The following is a 20664-nucleotide window of genomic DNA, read 5'->3' as shown; positions in this document are numbered from 1 at the left end:
CGTGTCAGTTCACCTGAAGTTTGGATTGCCACTGTTTTTGTGCATTTGTGTGGTGTGGGTGATGGAGATGTGGTGGAAAATGGTAAATTGTTTGAGCAGACACCAGTGAAGAGTACAGTTTTTAACTGGACCATAATACACAAGTTTTGGGGTTTATTTTTGGTGTTACATAGCCAAGTCAAGAAGTGCACTTGCTGTTTCAAACAGCTGGTGGCAGCTGTTTTTGGGAAATGCCCAGCAGGTATCAGGTACCTTGGTTTGCAGCAGAAAGTCATGAACAGTTTTTTGTTTTTTCACACTGTTACCTGTAGCTGTTTGTTCTGGTAGTGAAGTTACAATACAGTTAACTCAGCTCCATAGGATTAGGAGAAGAGATATACAACGAGCTTGAAAACGTGCCAGAACAAGTCTAAGCCTCTTGAGAAAGCAATCCTTCAGGAAGAGTCGCTTTCCTGGCAAGAGCTTTCCTTTTAAATCTTTTTGTTTGGCCTCGAGGTGGCGTTTTGGGGTGTGTTAGTGACCCACTCCTTGAGAAACCAGTTCCTCCCGCAGGCAGCGCCTCAGCTGGTGGTGCTGGCAGCTCCTCTGCCGCTCCAGGCACGTGGTGAACCTTCTGCTCTGACCCTAAAATGATTTTCCCTGGTGTCACTGAGTCAATCCACTAATCTCTGTAGTGCCCTGGTTTGGTTTTCCCCTCTTTAGTGCTGGCAGTGTTGGCAGCTGCTGTCCAGCCAGTGCAGATTGCTGAGCTGTGTGTGCGTTTAACTCCAGCGTGGCTGGCTCCCCCTGTTGCCATTCCCATTTGCTCGTAGTGACTGGGTACAAGAAAAATCAAGTACCAAGTCTCCAATTTCAAATGAAGCATTTCTTGTGTTCTTCAAACCCTGATTTTTAAGCTTTTTCATTCACTGTTACCTAATCCATTACTTTGGTGTGTTCAAGGATGCACAGAAAAACAGCACTGACTTAATTTGTGGCTTTCTTTCTACTCTCTGACCTTCTTTTCTCCTTTTTAACAGGTTGTTAGATATTTTTAATTTAGAATAATTTTGTTTTTATTATCATGCACACATTCCTGAGCAGCAGTTATTATTGTAAAAAGGGACAGGAATTTGAGGCAAAACTATAGGCTTTAAAATAAAATAATGAAAAAAAAAGGAAAAATAATAGATCAAATCTTATATTTGATTTTTCTGTTATATGTGGCAACTAGGGACTGTGTTGGAAAATGAGAAGAATCTTAAAGAAGTGGACTTGACATTAAAGGAAGTAGATGAACGTTGTTTTATATACCTTTATTTTGTCTATGCTGGCAAGTTAAGATGTTATTCCAAAAGCATTGTTGTGTGGATAATACTACTGTTGACGTGAAGGAAACTGTCCACACATGCAAGCTGTAGTTAAAAAAATGCTATTTTAAGAATTATAGCACTTAGAAAAAAGAAAAAATTTTATATCCAACTAGACATCTATATTTTACTCCTTGCTAGAGGAATTTCTAAAATAGTGCATTGTCACTTCTCCAATCTAGAGCAAAGAGAAGGTGTCTTCTGTTGTCACCGATCTCAACATTATAATGGAATGTGGAGAAGATTCTGGTGTGAGCAAGTTTGTGTCAAGGTAAGCTGGAATTGTTTGCTCAAGGGAAGTCCTTGTGTGGGATGTGGGATATTAAATGCAGTATTGAGTTTTCCTGTAAATTTGTGTCTTTGCTGTGCTGGGCACCCTTAGCCCAACCTGAACCCTTCCAGTCCTTTGTCTGTATCCTGGAGAGAAGATGAAATCCATGTCATTTTTAAGACCTGAAAGGATTTTAAATTCATATTAAACAGAAAGAGTTCTTGGGTTATAATGTGTTTTATAGCTGTTTGAAATTCTTTGGTTCAGGGAAAGGTACAACAAGGTAATCTCAGCTATTGCATTTTAATGCATGTGAGCTGCAGGTGTGCAGTGTGGGTGAGTAATAAAGTGCCCATCCAGAACCCCTCTCTAGTATTTGCCTGTTTCTGGTTCTCTCAGCTCCCCATTCCATTTCTCTTTGTATCAGGATTTATTTCGCTGATGTTTGAAAACAATAGAATGTAGTTTAAAAACCTGGAATAGATTATTTGTGCAATGACTAAAGAAAATTGACACACTAAAACTTAGGTTTATGAATGAATGTTATTTTTTTATTCTGGAGTATATCAACTTCTTGTGGTAACGTGATTAATGATCAAGTTATTTGTGTGCAGTATATTCCACTGAATTCTGCTAGCAGGCTGTTCTGGGAACAAATCTGTTATTACTGGGTAATTGACTTAATCCTGTTCTTTAAGTGATTTCTTTTGGTTTATGTTATTTTTTGAGGAGGGAGAGGGAAGGCTAAAAGATGTTGAGTTACCTCAGGTTTCAGTAGTCTGTTCTGAAAACTGAATATTTTTTAACTCAGAGGCTTGGAAATTTCCATATAAACCTACTAAAGGTGGTGGTGTAACTGAGAAGAGTAGCTGATTGCTCTCAGGGATTTAGAAGAGGAAATTGCCCTGTTTTATTCATGAGTTTTTTGTGACAGCAGGAGTGTATTGGAACTTAACAGTCACACTGGGAAGGAATGTGTTGAAGTGGTGGCAGACTTGACTTCATCCTGGTTGGAGCCCTGCTGTCTTGTCCCTGTCTCTTCACTACCCTGGTCCTTTTCCACACTGCACCAGCATTCATGAGGGCACACAATTTCCAGGAGGGATGAAAGATGTCAGTAAATCAAGCAGTGCTTTCTCCTGAGCCTCTCCTTGCACGTCCCATCCCTCGACCTTGTGTCTGTCAACTCTTGAAGCCATGGGATCATTTGGTTGAAAAAGGAGCTGGAGGGTGGGGGGTGACCCAACCTTGTCCCCCCACGACACCTTCAGCTTTCAGTTTTCCTGTTTGACTTGTCCTGCAACGTCACAGTGTCTGTTGCCAATCTGGGGCAGTAAATAGATGGGGCTGATGCTGACAGGGCCTGTTTTGACAGCAGCCCACTGTTCCATGGACTGGTTCTGCCTTTATGGCTGTTCTCTCACTCCCCTTGTTCTCGTTCCTCTCAGTTGTAATCCCCTCCAGTCCAGTTTCAGGCTTTTCCCAGCTCACTCTTTGTTCTCCAGTCCACCAGCTGCTCTTGGAATCTCACTTCCTACCTCTTCCCTCTCTTTCCCTCCATTCTCAACCAGCTAACTCTGGTCTTCCTCTCTATTGTTCCTTCTTTTCAGCCTCCCTCCCACTTTTGTTTTCTTCTTTTGCTTCCTCGGCCCTGTCTTGCCAAATCCATTGTCTAGCTCTGTTCTGTTTTGTCTCCTGGCCTGAATTTTTTTCCTCCTCGTTTTTCTAATTTTTTTTGGCTTCACTTTTTTTTCATAATGCATGACAGAATAGGGTCTTTAAGAGCCCTGTTGTAATTCCCAGGCCCTTCCTGCTTTGGAAGAAAACAGGGGAATGCTAAGAACACCTCTTAAAGGAAGTAAAATTCAGCAGTCTGGTCTCGACCAGTACTACTGCAATATAGAAATGGTACATCTATATATAAAAATGGCACATCTTTTATTTTTACGTAATTTCTTTAAAAATTTTTGTGGCAATAAGAGATGTATGCAAATGGAATCACAATGTTTAGTTGTCTATTTTTGGATTTTACTTGTGTCCCCTTTGCACCAGCTATCACTTATGTTATACTTTATTTTTGAGAACCACGACATGTAAGAAAACTATTGTTGGTCATTTTTTTTTTTTTTTTTTTTTTTTAGCAGTTGTTGTAGTTCACTTCAGCATGAGAAATTAGGCTAACTTAGGCTAGTTAGGAATTATTGTTTATGGGTAGTTTAAGTACTGGGAGACAGTTAACTGAACTAAATCTTGAATTTCACCAATGCTATATGAGACAAGTACCTACTCAGATATAATTGGTTGACTTTTATCTTTGAAACAGGTTCTTTGAGCTTGTAGCCAAAACTAGTGCTTTCTGCTTGAAAATCTCCACCTGCTTCATTACCTAAAAATTAATTTCAGGGCAAAAAAAAAAAGAAACAAAGATGTGATGCCAAAACGAGGCCACAAGGTTTATGGTAGCCTGTTGAACTGCATAAAAAAATAGATATTCAGAAAAATTACCAGACTTTTTTAAAAAGCACTTTAGGGCTGTAGCTTTTTACCCCAGTTTTGTGTGGCAGGTTTGGAGAGCTCAGTGCAGGTTGTGTGTGGAGTTGTATCCCTGGGCAGGGAGAGGGGGGCAGTCATTGCAGGGTCTCCGTTGTTGCTGTAGGATGTGGAGAGTTGGAGATGTGCAATTACGAGTTGTGGTTAAAAACAGCTTCCCAGAACAGGGCTGATGAGCTCCTGTGAACCAGTGTGGCTGTTCTTCCAGGCACTCAGTTTTCCTGGTATTGCCAGCGGGTTTTTTTTTCACCTTGGCCTGGATTTGTTGGCAGCTCTGACTGCTGTGGTAACTTCCTTTACTGATGCTGTTCTTTCCAAGCTGGGATAAAACTTGTTTGGCTTTTCTTTTGCATTTTCAATATCTGAATGACCCCGATGTCTCATTTTTCAGTATGTTTGTGTAACATGTTAAAGGTTGCTGTCCCTGTATATTAGAGCTGGATCTGAGGCACAGTTTTCCCTGGAATGGCTGAAGTGACTTGGCAATGCACTGTTGCAACCATCCTATGAATGCCTCAAGCTTCTGCTCTCAGCTATTCTGAAATAAAGAACAGCTAATCTCAAGCAGAAAAGATGTTAAAAGGCAAATTTACATTTAGAATTTAAACGCTGTGTCACTTCTTGAACTATTCCCAGATGTCAGTCAGGGATTTTCCTCAGTCAGGTTTTGTAAACTTGTCAAATCCTGTATCAGAAATTGAAATAAATCTTTGTCTTTTCCAAGCAGTGCTTGCCCAGGTGTGTTTTGACAGTGGTTAATAGTCTGCTGCATTTGACTGTGGCTTGATATCAGCACTGACATGCAGCTGTTCACCCTTATGGTTAAATATGTTGCTGCAGGTATTCTGGCATGTAGTTTTTGTGGAATTTTGTATCCTTTACATCCCTGCCACACTTCTTCAGTAAGAACTGCGCACACTTTGAGTGTTATTCCTCAACACCGAATGGATGGTTGGCTGTCTGACAGCTCCATCACCTTATATTTATTGTCTCTCTTCCTTTCTCCATCCTGATCCTTACATTAACAGAAACCTGAAAAAATATTATTGAGAAATAAGTATTTTGTATTTAACTCTCCTTTTTCCCTCTTCCTACAACGTAAGAAGGACACGGATCTGTGGGGGTGTATCCAGAGGAGCACCATGAAAATACTCTGAGGGCTGGAGCCCCTCTGCTGTGGAGCCAGGCTGGGAGAGCTGGGGGTGTTCACCTGGAGAAGAGAAGGCTCCAGGGAGACCTTGGGGACCCTTCCAGTGCCTAAAGGGGCTCCAGGAGAGCTGGAGAGGGACTTTGGACAAGGGCCTGGAGTGACAGGACAAGGGGGAACAGCTTCCCACTGACAGAGGGCAGGCTTAGAGGGGATATTGGGAACAACAAGGTGCAAATTTTACGCTGTAGAATTGATACATCTGATTAAGACTGGGTTAAACAACATGTTCTTGTTTTGCAGCGTTGAAGAACACGGAAATCTTGTGATGTTTTTCAGAAGCCTTTCAACCTACGCCGAGTGGTACGAGCACCGCAGACGCACCTTCCTGCACTTCAAGGTAGGGTCTGTCAAGCCTTTGTTTATTATTATTAGTACCACATTTGTTTCTTTGTGGTTCATTAAGACAAAGCATTGGAGGTGAAACTTGCACTCTTTAGCAGACTATGGGCATCTGAAATTTGTGTGTTGGGGAGACGAGAATATTAGCTAAAAAAAAATTGTGTTGTGTTTGAGGGGCGATGCCTTTGCTTGGGTTTTTTTATCTTGATTGTTACCCTACTATTGCTGTGTTCCTTGTGGGTGGGGAAAAATTGGAATGCCTGTGCCTTTCTCTGAGGGAGTAACACACTTTTTCATTGGTATTAAATTTTATTTTGATTGGGGGGGGGGAAAAAACGCAAAAGAAGAAATGAAAAGAAAATAACATTTGTAGTCTTTGGCACGTAAAGGTTGGTTTTGAAGGACTGGATCTGTTCCTCTTGAAGATGTGGCAGCCTGTGTTTGGATGATAGTGCTTTGAGTTCAGAAGTGTTTTACTTGCATGGGAAATCAACTGTTGCTCCCCCCGAACTGGAACGTAGTACTTGGACTTAGTTTTCAATTGCCGGCATTTGCCTTGTTTGGTTTGGCTTTGTACTGGTTTTAAGATAAACAATTAATCCTTGGAGTAAAAATACTTCGGTCTTACAGACACAAAACATCTTACACAGGGCTTAATGTTAGAGGAGGATGTTTATGTGCTTAATTATTTGTGGTTTTTTAGTTCAGTTTTATTTACCTCAAGCATTTACTCTCATTGAACACAGTTCCATTTTTACTTTTTAGCTGGAGTGTGAAGTGGGAACTGCATTGTTTCCTATTTTTTGAATCTTTTAGGCCTTTGAGTTCTGTGCCAAATAATCAATTTCTAGTATCAAATCAACCAGAATAGAGGAAAAAAAGTACTATTTTCTGATAATGTTAAAAAATAATCCTGTCCTCAGCTGAGCAATAAACTGATATTGTCTAATCCTGCTGGCTGTTGAATAAAGGCTTTTCTTTAATCCCTCCATAGAAAAGGTAGAGCACCCAGGACTTTATGGCTTTGTGATTGTTATTTTTCAAGCTTTACTTGATGCTTTTTGATCCTTAGATGAGCCTCCTGACAGCAGTCACTGTGGTTTCTGGGACAGTGATTCAGTAAACTCCTGGAAATATTTCTCATTTTAAGATAAAATAATAAAAATAAAATGAAAATAATTAAAAAAAAAAGAAGGAAAAAAGAAAGGAGGTAGGTTCTGAAATAATTTTTACTCACAGAAAATTGTTGTGTATATAAGCGGTTTTAAAAATATTTATTCAGATGTTGAGTGTAAATAATGAAGGGATCTATTAACTGCTAAAAGATGTGTGAACATAAATTTCACTCGAGACATATTACAAGTTTGTCAATATGACAGATGTTCTTTCGAAAGGTATTTTTATTTCCATGGACAAAGATGCTGTTGAGAAAGGCAGTTTGGGGGAATATTTACCAAGAATGATTATGTGTTTATGAAGAGGTTTTTTTAGGCCTTCTTATTTCTGCTAGCATTAATAATCATTTTATTTAGAAACAGAAGACATTCTCAGGTAAGAGAGTTAATAAAGGCTTCAAAGATCAGCTCTGACAATTCAAATAAGCAGATTGTGTATTTGTAACTTAATATTCCGTAACAATTTGTGTGAAAGCAACTAGAGGTATGTTTTTACCATATGCATAAAAACAACTGAAAAGTGTTATGCTGTTCATGTTCACACTCCCACAACATTAAAAATGAGCCTGTAATCTTTGTATTGTTTTCTGGTGGGTTTTCCCCCCACCCACCTCCCTCAACCTGCTGTGTCTACTGCAAATGTACAGGTAGGTAAATGTGCACTGCATTGGAGACACTCTTTGGGGTGGAGTCTTGGGTTTACAGCTTTTCTGAGATTTAAAAGAAAATTCCCCGGGCTGCCAAGTAGAAATAGACAGTTTCTGATACTTTGCTTTTGGGTTAAAAACACCAAATTTTTTCTTTCCTGTTAGTTTTCATACTTAAAAAGACATCAATAATGTAGAAGTGATTGAATACTTCTAATACCACTGAATGTTTGAGATGAATGGCAATTCAAGGTAGGGCTTTAAATAGATTTTGGAGGGGTAAATGAAGTATTTGTATGGCAGTCTCACTGTGTTGTCACAATAAATATTATTTCTGCAAATGGAGTTACAGCTGCAAATAATTTTCTGATCTTCATCTGCTGTGAGGCTGAACAATGAGGCAGGTTGGCAGTGCTGGGAGAGCAGATTGTTGAAGCTGATACTGATAAACAAGAAAAAAATTCAAGTTTTATTGGAAATACAGAACAGAAACGAGTGATAGGAAAAAACCAGAATGGTTTACATTCAGCTTGATACATTCAGCTTGATATTAGTACTGGGCACAAAAACAGAAGGTGAAAATCCTCCCTGCTGAAGCCCTTCTCACTTCTTGTTTTGATTATTTACCCTGCTATGGATGGGGAAAGGAAATTAAAACACATCAGATGATTTATTGCCTGTGTGAGGCATTCAGAAGGTACGAGTTGTTTGCTTTTTGGTTTGCTCACAAAGTATCAAGAGCCTTAATTAGCATTACTGGTGATAATTAGCACGTTTCAAAAATATATACAACATTTTGATGTCCAATGTGGCAGTGTTTGGTCTCAGAATGTTTGCTTGTGTGTGTCTATTACAAAGCTCTGCATGTGTTTGTGTGTACACATATAATTGTTTTCACAGGAGGAGTTTTGGTGATATTTACTGATCCTATTAATACTGGAAAGAGCTTTTCTTTTTTTTCCCTTTAGTAATAGTGATTTGTGATGAGCAAAAGATCAGAGGCCACTACTTATGTAACTCAGAGGAAACACCCAGCTGTGTTTTCTCCATCTTAGGCTTTTGTCGTAAGAGGGATGAGAGAATTGGTGGCTTTTGTTTTTCCCCCGTATAAATTTGGCTCGAAACTGGAATGTGTTTTTACATGCTTTGGAGTTTATTTTTAAGCTTTTGCTAAAAACCTGGAAACATCAAAGTTTTGTGACTTACTTGGAAAAATTAAAACCAAGTATTACTGTCGGACTTGAGTTTTGGTCTGGGCTGTATTAAGGCAATGGAATTTCTTGTTCTACCGAGTAACTTAAAATGGAAAATCCTGGGGATTGCTGTGTCCTTTCTTGGGTAGTGGGTTCAGGGCAAAAAATATATTTTTTTGTGCTGCATTTCATGACTGCATCCTCTCTCCAGAAAGGTGAGCCCACAGCTGGTGCTTGACCAAGTTACTTAAAAACTGACTGAAAGTCTCTTGGGCCTCAGCACTGAGTGACAGAACATCAGAGTGTTCAGAATGAAGTGGGCATCGATTCCCCAGAGCACAAGCACTAACAAATCAAGGCTTAGCTAAATAAGATAAATAAAACTAATACAAAATATCTTGTACAATCAGTATTCTAGATGTACTGATACATCATCATGCATTTGATGCTTAACTATTTCTACAAATTAGGAATCTATACTAGCTTCAAACTTGGAGTTGATGTGGCAGTAGGAACTAGCACACCTTTGGCATTCACACCTGTGGTAGATATTTGAGGGGAGAAACAATGTCAGAAGTTTATAATTGTGTAATGAAAAATATTGTGTTCCTATATCAATTATGTCTAGTTTTAGATAAACTCACTGTCAAGGCCTGCACACTCAATTTGTGTTTTTAATACACTGCATGGTTTAAAGTGAAATGTTGCTTGAAGTTAACTCTCTTTTTTTAGATTAATGATAGAATCAGCTTCTCTTTTTAATTTGAAAGTCTGATTTAATTTTTCCCTAACGAGCAGAAGTTGTACAAGGGTAATTCTGTTTCTTCTCACTGACACCTAGCTGAAATCATTCTTACTTAGAGGTAAAAAACTCGAATTCAGCTTGCTGTTAATGACATTGTCACAGTTCCTGTAAGGAAAGCTGTGGATCAAGGCTTGTTTTCCAATCATTCATTGACAGGTGAGATATTTGAGTCATACGATGCTGGACTTCGACCATTGTGTTAAAATGGGAAACTGGTGTTGAAAAAACAACTCTTGTGAGGACAGCTCAGCAAAAACTTTACCTTGTGTAAAAATAAAACCTGTGTATTTATACATACACATTCCTAGATGATTTTCAAAGCAAAACAGTAGAAGGAGATTTAACACAACTTTGAAAAGTTCCAGTTGCTATATTGCTTGGTGAACTAAAACTTATTAGGAATTATTCTCATTTTCCACAAAGTTTTTAAGGAAGCTTTAATGAATTTAAGCTTTGAGGAGTTCTGTTTCTAAACATAACTTTCTTTGGAATGCATCTTCATCCAATACACTTCTGAAGGTCAGCTGAAGAGATTTCATTCTAGATTAAAAGAGTGGCATTGGAATTAAAAGAAGTGTTTTTCCTGTGTAGCTTGCTCCAAGTGTTCTGCCTTTATCTGAAAGCAAAATGTGGTGACTGTTCTGAGTGCTGGCAGAGAATGTGAACAAGCAGTTACTGTGTGATTTTTACCTGCACAAAAAGAGTACGTGATGAAATAAAGGTTGAGATGTGTGTGCATATATGTACTTTTATGCTTTCATTAACAGAAGAGATTCTGAAAGCAGTGACACCATAACTACTGAATAAAGTGACATGTTTAGAAATAGTTATTTCAGAGCAGACCCACACTTCAATGCCGTGGCAGGTTCTGGGTATGCAGGGAAAACAGCATGAGTGAGGGACAGTAAACGGAGGAAGAAACGATGCTTTGTTACCATGTGTGAGTTCTGGCCTGGGCAGTGACAGAAGCAGGGGTTAGTAGTATGTGCCCACGGGCAGCATCCTCAGGCAGTTGAAGGCATTGACGTGCTTGGCCAGGACAATGGGATTGCCTTCCATCCTGATCTCGTCCATCCGCGTGCGGATGTACCGCGTGTTGTTGGACTTGCAGAACGTGTCGTCCGTGATGCTGGTGATGTTGTTGTACTGCCAAACAAAACACACACGGTTATATACACATACACCCACGGGGGGGGAAGATTTTTTTCACCCCTTTAATTTTATTCCTCTTGCCCCTTCCCATTTTATTGTCATGCTGGATTTGTCTGTAGAATATGCTGAGTTGGAAGGGAACCATCAGGATCATCAAATCCAACTCCAGGCCCTGTGCAGGGCACCCCAAGAATCCCATCATATACTTTAGATATGTAGGAATCAAGTCTTTTCAAACTGATCAAATGACTTGTAGTTGGTATTGATGTATGGAATGTACTGTTGATATAAAGTTATTGCTTATTTTCTACCATTTCCTATCCTCAATGTACACAAATGAATACTAAACCCTTGCATGGTAATCAGCTAACAAACAACTTCAAACTATTGCATGGCTGTGGCCATACAGGTTAAACTGTTTTATTTGGAGGAGCATTAGACAATTGTAGTGGAAGCTGCTTCAGAAGAGAGCGAGTTTGATTGGAAGTGTGTAAGCAATGAGACTTTTTGTGGTAGAATGTGAGGGAAATGCTTTTTGAGTACCTGAAGGTGAAGAATCCGCAGGCTCTCCGGTAAATTCAGCGGAACAGATTCCAGTGCGTTGTGCCCCAGGTAGAGGTAGGCCAAATTTGTGAGCTTCTGTTAAAGAGAAAGAGAAATTCCTAATGCTGGCATTGCTTATTGCAGTTAAATAACTTGTGCCTGTTAGAAGACATCAGGGTTTTTTTTCGGATCACAGAGAAAAGCTGGAAACTGATATAACCCAGAACATTCTTTTGCTGTCAATGTTGAATTCTATTATATCCAGAAACTCATAGAGCAGGCCTTCTATGTCTTGGAAATTTCAGTGTCAGCATGTCGGTTATAAAACTTTAGACCACCACAAAGCTCCATCTTTGTCTATTAGTATTTCTGTGGGCTGTATTTGAGCCATCAATTCTTGAACTGAGTTTTTCTTTGCATATAAGAGAGAAAGGAGGTAGGTAAGATATTTCATAGGAAATTATGGTTTATGTGAAGGGCATGAGAAAGTGAGAGCACAAAGGACAGATCTTCCAGAGCACTTTAAATGCCAAGTAACAGCTGGAAAACTTCACCGCAGTTTGTTTCTTAGATTACAATAAACACAGAAAAAAGGATTTGGTGGCAGGCTGAATGGTCTGGTTACTAATTTTAATTTACTTTGGTCACTTAAATGATTGGGTTTTTCCTTACCTTGAAAGCATTTGCTTTGATTCCTCTGCTCTTGATTCTGTTTTGGTTTGCATTAAACGTTGTGAGTTTGGGAGGTAGAACAGGAAGTTTCACAAGTCGATTTTCAGCAAGAGAAAGTTCTTCCAACAACAGAAGCTTTGAGAAGGCTCCATCTTCTATTTCTTCTATCCTGTTTCCACTAAAATCAATTCTTCTCAAGGTAGCTTTACACAAAAGAAAGGAAAATCTAAATATTGACTCTATAATTACATGGCATGTGAAATGTGTATGGCTGCACATGTTAAAGGTTACACTGCTGGCTGCAGCATCTGAATTGTGATCTACAGTGCAAACACTGTTAAAGTGTGGATAAAATCCACATTTGGATTTTCTCATGGTCTTCAATTGAAAAAAAAAAAAGGAAAATACTTTGGATCCTTCTTTTTTTTGTCTTAGAGACAACACGATTTCAGATATTCATAGAATTTGTCATGCTGTAGAGTGAGAGAGCTGGGAGAGATGTCCCTGGAGCATTTGAAGGAAAAGTAATGGCAGCTCATTTAACACTGACTGGGATGCAGAGTCAGGTTTTATTTTTAGCAATCTGCTCTTTCCCTGATTGTTTGGGAGTATTAAGATGTTTACATGGTCCAAAAGGTGTTTCCATTTTACCTTCGCAGTTCCTTATCTAACACAGGCATTGAATCAGGTCAGCAACACCCCTTCAGATACACTATCAGGTGAACAGAAATCAAAATTTGAGCATCTCTTACTAATGTCAGCAAAATCCGAGGCTGCAATCCTTTTGATCTTGTTGAACCTTGCATACAGGTACGCTGTTTCCTTGGGCAGGGGGGGCACGGCCTCGATGTCGATCTCCTCGCAGTACACGGACCCGCTCAGGCACACACACAGCAGGCACGTGGGCAGGTCTGAAACCAAACAGTTCAACAACTCACATTTCTAGGGTCCAAATAGACTTTTCTCTGGTATCTTTTAAGATGTCCCTTCGTTAGATTTTAAAAAAATGAAAATTATTCATAGCAAATTCTGAAGAGATGTAACATTCTGAACAGGTTTGGGGTTTTTATTCTTTCCATCATGCATGATTTCTCTGTGTATACTCTTTGTTCTTATCTGAGCAGGTGTTGAAATACTATTAATTGGCCTCAATTCAATTTAAGTCTTTAATTGGCTTAGAGTATTGTGAAGAGACTGTTCTCTGTGGTGACTGGGGACAGGACCTGAGGGAATGACCTGAAGCTGTGTCAGTTTAGGTTGGATCTTAGAAAAAAGGTCCTTCCCCCAGAGGGTGGTTGGCACTGAACAGGCTCCCCAGGGCAGTGGGCACAGCACCAAGGCTGCCAGAGCTCCAGGAGCACTTGGACAATGCTCTCAGGCACAGGGTGTGACTCTTAGGAATGGTCCTGTGCAGGAGTAGGGGTTGGATTTATCACTACACAGCAAAATAGGATCTTGCACAACCAGGGAAGTGTCACAGAAGCAGCTGGTCAATACTGGGAACCCAACCCAGTAGATGTAACAGTAATTCTCTTTTTCTTATGCCAGGAGTGCACAGAGTGGAATAGATTTTCAGGTCTAGCTCTGTGAATACTATAATTTTTTAGGCTTCAGGGTTCTGCCCTATTTGTCATTTTTGATTTAGTGTCTTGTTTGTCATATGTTAGAGCGCAGGAAATGGAAAATGACTGTCAAACAATATTGTCACTATTAAAAAGGCAACAGTTTTTATGCTTGCCTGTGAGTAGAAGCTCTGGTGCTCTTGGAGGCTTGTTCAGCTTTTGATGGGAGCTTGTTGACAGATGCTGTTTGGCAATAATTAACCTCGATTAACACTTCGGTGTAGATTGACACTCAACTGGTCTTGCTGAGTCATCAGTTATTTTTGGAAGCTTAGATCACAGACACACAGAATTTGTGTGTCTTTCTCTCACTCCTCCGTTTGGCAGAGAAAGTTCGTTCCTGTCATGTTTAGAAAGCTTTGTGGCTTGTTAGGAGAGATCTGGACAATGTACCTCAGAGCCTGGAGGAAAAGGGCTGGTGAAGAAGATTTCTGATGGATTTTCACTGTTGCCCTCCCTGATCACCAGATGTAAACTGAGAATTGCCAATGCTTCAGAGAAATCCAGTGAAGTAATTCAAGCACATCATGTTAAGTCACCATCGTGACTTGGGTAAACTGTGGAACTTATTGGGGGGTGTATTTTTGTTTTTCTTGGTTGTCTTGCCTAACTTATTTAACTTGGGAACATCTCAATGGCAAATATGATCGTAGAGATTCTTACAAGCTGTGCTTTGTGTAGTGAGAGTTTACCTGAGGATCCTTAAAATTTTTCCATCTGAAGCTGGAAGGCTTTCCACAGGAGATATGAAAGATATTCATAAATGAAAAGACTAATCCTGTAGCTTTTGCCATCCTTTGCATATTAGATTTTCATATTAAAATATGTTCCTTTGGAGAGCTCAAACATGACACTGTTCATACCAGTTGACTTACTTGTATCCTTTGTGGGGGGCACATCCAGCTGGCTGTCATCCCCTTGCAGTCTTAGGGAAGTGTCAAGAGAAACGTTTGTTCCATCCTTTGGGTGAGAGCAAAGGTTATTTTAAAAAACCAACAGCAAACAAAAAGCCACAGAGCGTTACAAGGATCTGAAATAACATGTCTTTTAAAGGTGAGCTTCCTATGGCATACCTCCTCTAATATTTAGTTTTTAGAGTTCTCTTTATGCTGGATGACTGATGTGATCTGTTATCCCTTTTGCACATGAACTGATTACTTTGAAAGGCAAGAAGGGAAGGTGCTGCTGCTGATGCCCTTTAGAACAGTAAAGTCCTTCAGGAAAGAACAGCAGAGACAAAATAAAAATAGAGAAAAAATATAGACTACAGGGTGGGAAGGAATACATAAGAAATAGGTGTCTACAAACACCTGGAGTTCTGAAGGTAGATTTTGCACGTTGTGCAAAATTGGATGGGATTCTTGTGAGTAGAAGTTGTATGGTTTTTGTTTTGCCCAAATAATCTCAGTAAAATGACTCTTCCTTAAAGCTGTTCAGAATTCCCTGTGGAGATGGTCATTGCATCTTTTCAGCTGAAGGACAACCAAGTTTATAAATATGTTCCTTTCAGATACTGGCTGAAATTTAGCAATTTGTTTGCATGAACTGCACTTAAATCTGTTTCAAGGTGTGAGCTGCAAACAGAAAGTGTTTCTTGTGGTGCAGGAAATGGTGGTCAGGTTCTTTTTTCACTGAACCTGTTATTACTATAATTGTAGGATCCATACAGTGGGTGATTTGCATGGATTAAAGCTGAGGGTTTCAGGTTGACCGTGGCAGTTGTTCTTGGCTCACATAATTTGTGGTTTTTGTTGATGGGGAGTATTTGTAGGACAGAGTAGGACAACGTGTTTTTTGGGGGTAGTGGATATTGGAAACACATGGAGGAAAGAACACTATCGGATGTGGAAGACGTTTTGTTTTAAATGTGCTGAAGGACCAGGCCCTGGCAGGAGCTCTGTTGAAGAGCTACTTATGCACTGCAGGTGCTCACAAGTCAACCAGTGTTAGGTCTGTCATTTTGGCCCCTTTTTGGCCTGCTGGTCACCCAGCCCTTGGCTCTTCCCTGCATCTGCCTATCCATGCTATGGCTCTCGTTTGGGAGGGGTTGGTTTGCTCCAGGAAAACCGAAGGATTTCGGGATGTTGGCAACAGATTGGCAGTGCTGGGTGTAGGGAAGCTGAGGGTGTCACCTCAGCAGTTGCACTCAAACAGCAAATCTTACAGGAGGTTTCTGTACGGTTTGGCTCCCCCTGACCTGTTGGTGAGGCACGTGAAGATGGGACCTTGGCTGAGGTGACTGTGCCAACAGAGACTGCTGAGGGCATGGACTGGCAATGGAACAGCTGCACTAGTATAGCTGCAGTTTTTTGGCTCATAAGGGACACTTTTTATTTGCTTGTATGAAAAACCTTTGCTGACACAGCATATCCGTGCCAGGTGTAGGTTTCTAGCACAGTATCCTACTTGAGATGTGATCTGTGAAAGAACATGGACAGGACTTCTTTGCAGAATTCAATGTACAACTGATCTCTGCCAGTGGGAAATGTCACACAAAAATGAAAACTTAAGATTATTTGCAGAATGCTGTTAAATCCACAAAATGAAAAAAATATTTTCTGGTCAGCTATAAAAATTCCTAAGCATGGAGTATCAGTGCACAAGATTGTTTGGATTATAACCACAAGTTCATTGCTTGCATATGTTGGGAATGCACTGAAGGAATATTGGCTTCTTTGCATAGTCAAATTCCACCTGCCTCTTGCACTTTACTGCACACACTTAATTACCCATAGAAAACCACTTAGCACTTTACATCTAAATACTTTAAGCATCTTCAAATTTCTGCAATAACACACAAAGGTCTGTAAAGCTGATAGTTTGTATTCAGTGAAATTAATTAGTCCAGATGTGAGACAGTGTCTAACTGGATGGCTCTGTTCTCTTGTGGAAATTAGCATTTCATGTTTTCAAATTGCTAAAATTTTATTCAAGACTGGGATGGCTGTGGCTTCAAATAATCATTGTAATACATTTTGCTTTTCCTTACCAGTAAACTAAAGTTCATTTGGTTTTGTTGCTCACTAACACCAATGGGTTTCTTCTGACGTTTTTACTAGAAATCTTCTTTCTAACTGTGTGTTCAAGCATACAGTAAGGAGTTAAATTTGTCCTGCACAACAGATTTCTGACTGGGCACGCTTGAGGACGTTTTTGGCACGTGTTGCAGTTACAGTTAACACTTGAAATATTTGGGAGCTCAAATTTGTGCAATCCACGAATAGAGGATTTATTTGTGCACTCCGTGATTTAAACTGGGAACACTGGAACTTGTATAGATGTAATTGTTGCACATAAGGAACTAATTTATTATTTTGCAATGGAAACGTGTCATTGGAGAACTGACCTGATGGAAATAATGACCGACTGCGTTCCTAGAATTATCCTAACAGAACTGTTGGCCTTCAGAAGACCCGTAACCCAAAGCACTGCCAGGAGGGACTTTGGTTAGTCTGGGGCACATCTGTTGGCACCATTCCCACGTAGGTATATTCCTTGTTGTTCTTTTACTGAAACCACAGCAATCACCTTCAGATGATTCCTTGATGAGTGTCTTCTGATGCTGTGCCTCACTGGTTAAAGGTTGCATCTTTAGCATTTTTTAAAAACTTTGTTTAAATTACTCTTAACTAACAGGTGACTATCCACTCACAATTGTCTCCTTTTCACGGGTTTATGATCATGTTACTTCATCACTGTGGCAGATGTCAGATTTAAAAGTACCTTAGACATTTTTAAAGTAAATATGTAGCTGTTGTTTTTAGTCTAACAGTGGAATGCTGTAATTTCAGTAGAATTTGGAAAATATTAACAAGGTATACAAAGGTATACAAAACTATTTTGTATACAAATCTATTTTGTGCTGCGGGTTTTTACTCACTATCTTTTGCTGTTGTCTTATTTTTCTTGTTTATCAGACTAAGTTCTTGTAACAAGTACAGTTAATATTAATGGAAACCTCCTTGAATTTCTAATACTTGGTTGTTACTACGTGGTTTGGACATGCTTTATTTTCCTTGGCAATTATTTTTGGGACAATCAATGCTGGTTTTTCTCCTGGATCAGTGTTGTACCCCCTTCTCCTGGTGTGTATTGGTTGGGTCTGACCAGAGGTGGGAGGTTTTGCACTGTCCCTGTGGCCCTTCATTTCACTGCCTCCTGGTTTAGTTTCTTCTGCTGCAGTGTTTAATGTTTGTAACAGGTTTGATGAGGAGCACACAGCCAAAAAAAGCTCCAGACAGACAGTTTGGGGGTGCTGCTGAGTGCCCTGAGGTACAGCAGATACTCTCTTCATTGAGACCTTCCAAGTGTTAATTGTGTAGGTGACTCCTGCAGGACTGGATGTTCCAGAGAAGTTCAGGGCTGCTCAACTGTTGAGTTGTAAAAACCCAAACCACCCACCCCTGAAAAAGCCCAAGAAACTTGATAGTTTGGGAAGTCCAAGAGAGAAACTGGTTTATACTGGCAGGTGATGGTCAATAAAAAGGACTGTTCCAAGTATTACTTGGACATAAAAGAAGTCATAAATACAATCACCTGCCTTGTTTTTAAGCAGACTTACTGTGCTAATACATTGCTCAAACTGTTGAGCTAATAACTAGAATATCCTATTCTTGAAACTCTTCCAATTGTAGGCACAGCACCACAGCAGAGTTAAAATGATGCTTTCATCTTATTTGTGAAACCCTGCCTTCTGTGGCTTTCTCAGACTGCAGCAAGCATAATATTTTTGTGGTTTTGAGTGGCTTTCCCTGTGTCTGAACCCATTGTATGTTCTGCTGTTATTCCAAGACTATTCCACAAAACTCACATGCACGTACATCATTCACGGAACGCTTAGCAGCTAAAAAAACATTAAAACGAAAATATAAATAAAATACCTTTATTATATCCTTGGACTGCATTTCGTAATCTTGTTGGATCAGGCTTGCCATGGAAACATCTGTATCATACTCATCAAACTGGAAGGGTTGTTGCTGTAGAGGTGGTGCTGGACTTGCCAAAGGTACAAACACAAACAAAAAGAAAGCAGCCTGCAAAGTCTCCATCCTTCCCTGGAACGATGGCTGTGGCTTGCACTGAGCTGCTGGAGATTTGCTGGTGCCTGGACTATGGAGAACACTTTCTTTGGGACTGGAAATGAAAATGCAATCCGTCAAAACAATATTTAAAGCCTAGAGGACTAGTTGGCAGGGGTTTGTAACACATAAGGAACATGGAACAACTTTTAACTCTTGATATCCTTTAATTAGACTCTATAAAGGCTGTTCTTAACGTGAGAAGAAACTGGGAAATCACAAACAGCATTTTCCAGCTAGTAAGGAAAATATTATCTTAACTGCATTTGCTTGTTTCCCAGTGTTATTTTTGTTAAAAGCAAGAGGATTTTGTAAATTTAGGAAACATTTGGCAAGTGTGTGGCTGGACTAATTAAAACCTGAGAGGCTCGAATGCATTTTTCTGGATTGTCAAAATAAGGATTTTTTTAAACCTAAATGTTCTATAACAATAATCTTTCATTGTCTTTTACCTTTGAAAGTAAATGAGAGCAGATAAATTAATACCCCCTGAATATTTTATAGGTTGTGCACTTTTCAGGCAGGGGGAGGAGGCAGATAAACATAATCCTTCAAACATTACAAATATGCATGTGATACTTTTATATCTTTATACAACATTTCCCCATTTACTGTAATGGAGTGTTTTAATTAAGTTTTGTATTAATATACTGCTAGGAAAAAAGTCCACCTACCTTTTTAGTAGATTCCAAGCTCTTCAGTGACTGTCATAAAACCAGATCTCCTTATCTGTAGGTTATTCTTACCAATGCACTTCAGGTTCACGTTATGAATTACATCCCAGTGGCTGAAATGGATACTCTCTCAGAGTTTGACAGTCTGAAAAGGACTTTCCATGGGGTAAAAATGCTCTGCCAGCATTCCCTCCCCAGGGGGAGAGGTAATATCCTGGAGCAGGGGGTTGTACTTTGCATAACATTTGTGAGTGCTGAGCCCGCCTGGCTCATCCTACTTTTGGTGTTACTTGTTAAAATGGCAGATTTCTTCTCAGTAGTGATTTCTCCTTTATAATTCCAAAGGCTTTTTTTTTTTTTCTGTAAATCAGATATTAATTGTGCAATCTAGAGGGCTCTAAGAAGGCATGTGTTATCCATTTGGTTGAAATGCTTTAGCTCAGAGACAAAGCAGCTGCTTTCTGAGGCAGAGGTAGAGCCAAAACATACGTCTGCTGGGTTAGTCACGTTCTCTGAATAATAAAATTACCAGTTGTATATGTTTAGAGAAGTTTCACCTACCTATGAAAGGGAAACTTGTCAGTGTCAAGAGTTCTGGAAAGAAAAAATACTCTTTAGGGCTACATGTGTGTTGATTTTTAATGTGTAAATGCTTCATTAATTGACTTGTTAGACAGTTTATTGAAAAAATGGTCTCACAGTAAATACTTGCTTTAAGTAAAGCTCTGTTTCAGTTCTATAGATAACTCAGTGAATGCTGTCCAGGTGTAGAATTTCCATCTGAACTATGAGCAGCAGTTTTCTGGATTTGTAATGCAGTTCTTCCTCCCCCATCCTTTTCCTCATTATGTATTTTTGGCAGTCAGCACAAATGGGAGCCAGATGACCAACTTGAAAGTTTACAAAGTAGCTTTTTCGGGTCTTTAAAAAGTATGTAGCAATAAAATCTAATGGGAATATATCCAGATTCATATTCCTCTTTCAATGTCATTTTTTTTTCCTTTTTTCTAGAGTAATATTGGGGCTAAACCATGCAGCTTTTGGTTAAGTTTTATTGTACTACCTTGTCAAGAAACCAGATGTCTGTAGTAGATCTGCAAATGGGAGAGTGACTACAGCCAGTTGCTCTCTAAACCCTGTGAGTTTATAATATTACCACTTTCCTAACTCATAAGGATTTTATAATAATGTTCTTAGTTTGTCTCACGTGCAGATTTAACAGTGTGATAGTTTGGACTTAGAGCTTGCCCTAGGATAATGATATACCAGATGTGAAGGGAACAGGCTCAGTAATAATGGAAATTGGGCCCTGAACCACCCTGGATGCTGTTCCTCTGGAACACCCCAGGTTTGGAATGTGAAGTGGCAGTGACAGTACCATCTG

The 20664-nt window shown here is 39.6% G+C and overlaps 2 protein-coding genes across 2 annotated transcripts in view; one reads left to right on the top strand and one right to left on the bottom strand.

Moving 5' to 3' along the window:
- The window catches only part of CENPP (centromere protein P), a 117800-nt gene that overhangs the window by 3945 nt on the left and 93191 nt on the right, over positions 1 to 20664 (top strand). Inside the window, exons 5-6 of the mRNA XM_050312650.1 lie at positions 1532 to 1620; positions 5621 to 5717. Of these exons, the coding sequence (XP_050168607.1) occupies positions 1532 to 1620; positions 5621 to 5717 (186 nt within the window). The remainder of the gene's footprint in view (positions 1 to 1531; positions 1621 to 5620; positions 5718 to 20664) is intronic.
- On the bottom strand, positions 7990 to 19468 carry OGN (osteoglycin). Its single transcript, XM_050312649.1, has 7 exons — positions 19281 to 19468; positions 18409 to 18661; positions 14404 to 14488; positions 12659 to 12817; positions 11907 to 12109; positions 11235 to 11330; positions 7990 to 10685 (listed from the first exon to the last, which is right to left on the bottom strand). The coding sequence occupies exons 2-7, from the start codon at positions 18574 to 18576 to the stop codon at positions 10515 to 10517; spliced, it is 882 nt and encodes a 293-aa protein (XP_050168606.1). The 5' UTR covers positions 18577 to 18661; positions 19281 to 19468; the 3' UTR covers positions 7990 to 10514.

This window comes from Myiozetetes cayanensis, unplaced genomic scaffold, assembly GCF_022539395.1.
Source record: "Myiozetetes cayanensis isolate MyiCay16 unplaced genomic scaffold, myiCay2020 scf18, whole genome shotgun sequence".
Classification (NCBI taxonomy): domain Eukaryota; kingdom Metazoa; phylum Chordata; class Aves; order Passeriformes; family Tyrannidae; genus Myiozetetes; species Myiozetetes cayanensis.
This window is presented reverse-complemented; position numbering and strand designations above follow the sequence as displayed.

Excerpts from the sequence above, each read along its gene's own strand:
- OGN (XM_050312649.1), bottom strand. The coding sequence starts at position 18,576 with ATGGAGACTTTGCAGGCTGCTTTCTTTTTGTTTGTGTTTGTACCTTTG. Across the intron at positions 12,818-14,403 it reads GCCCCCCACAAAGGATACAA|ACCTGCCCACGTGCCTGCTG; the intron begins GTAAGTCAACTG and ends GTTTGGTTTCAG. Across the intron at positions 12,110-12,658 it reads CTCGGATTTTGCTGACATTA|CTACCTTGAGAAGAATTGAT; the intron begins GTAAGAGATGCT and ends TTTTGTGTAAAG.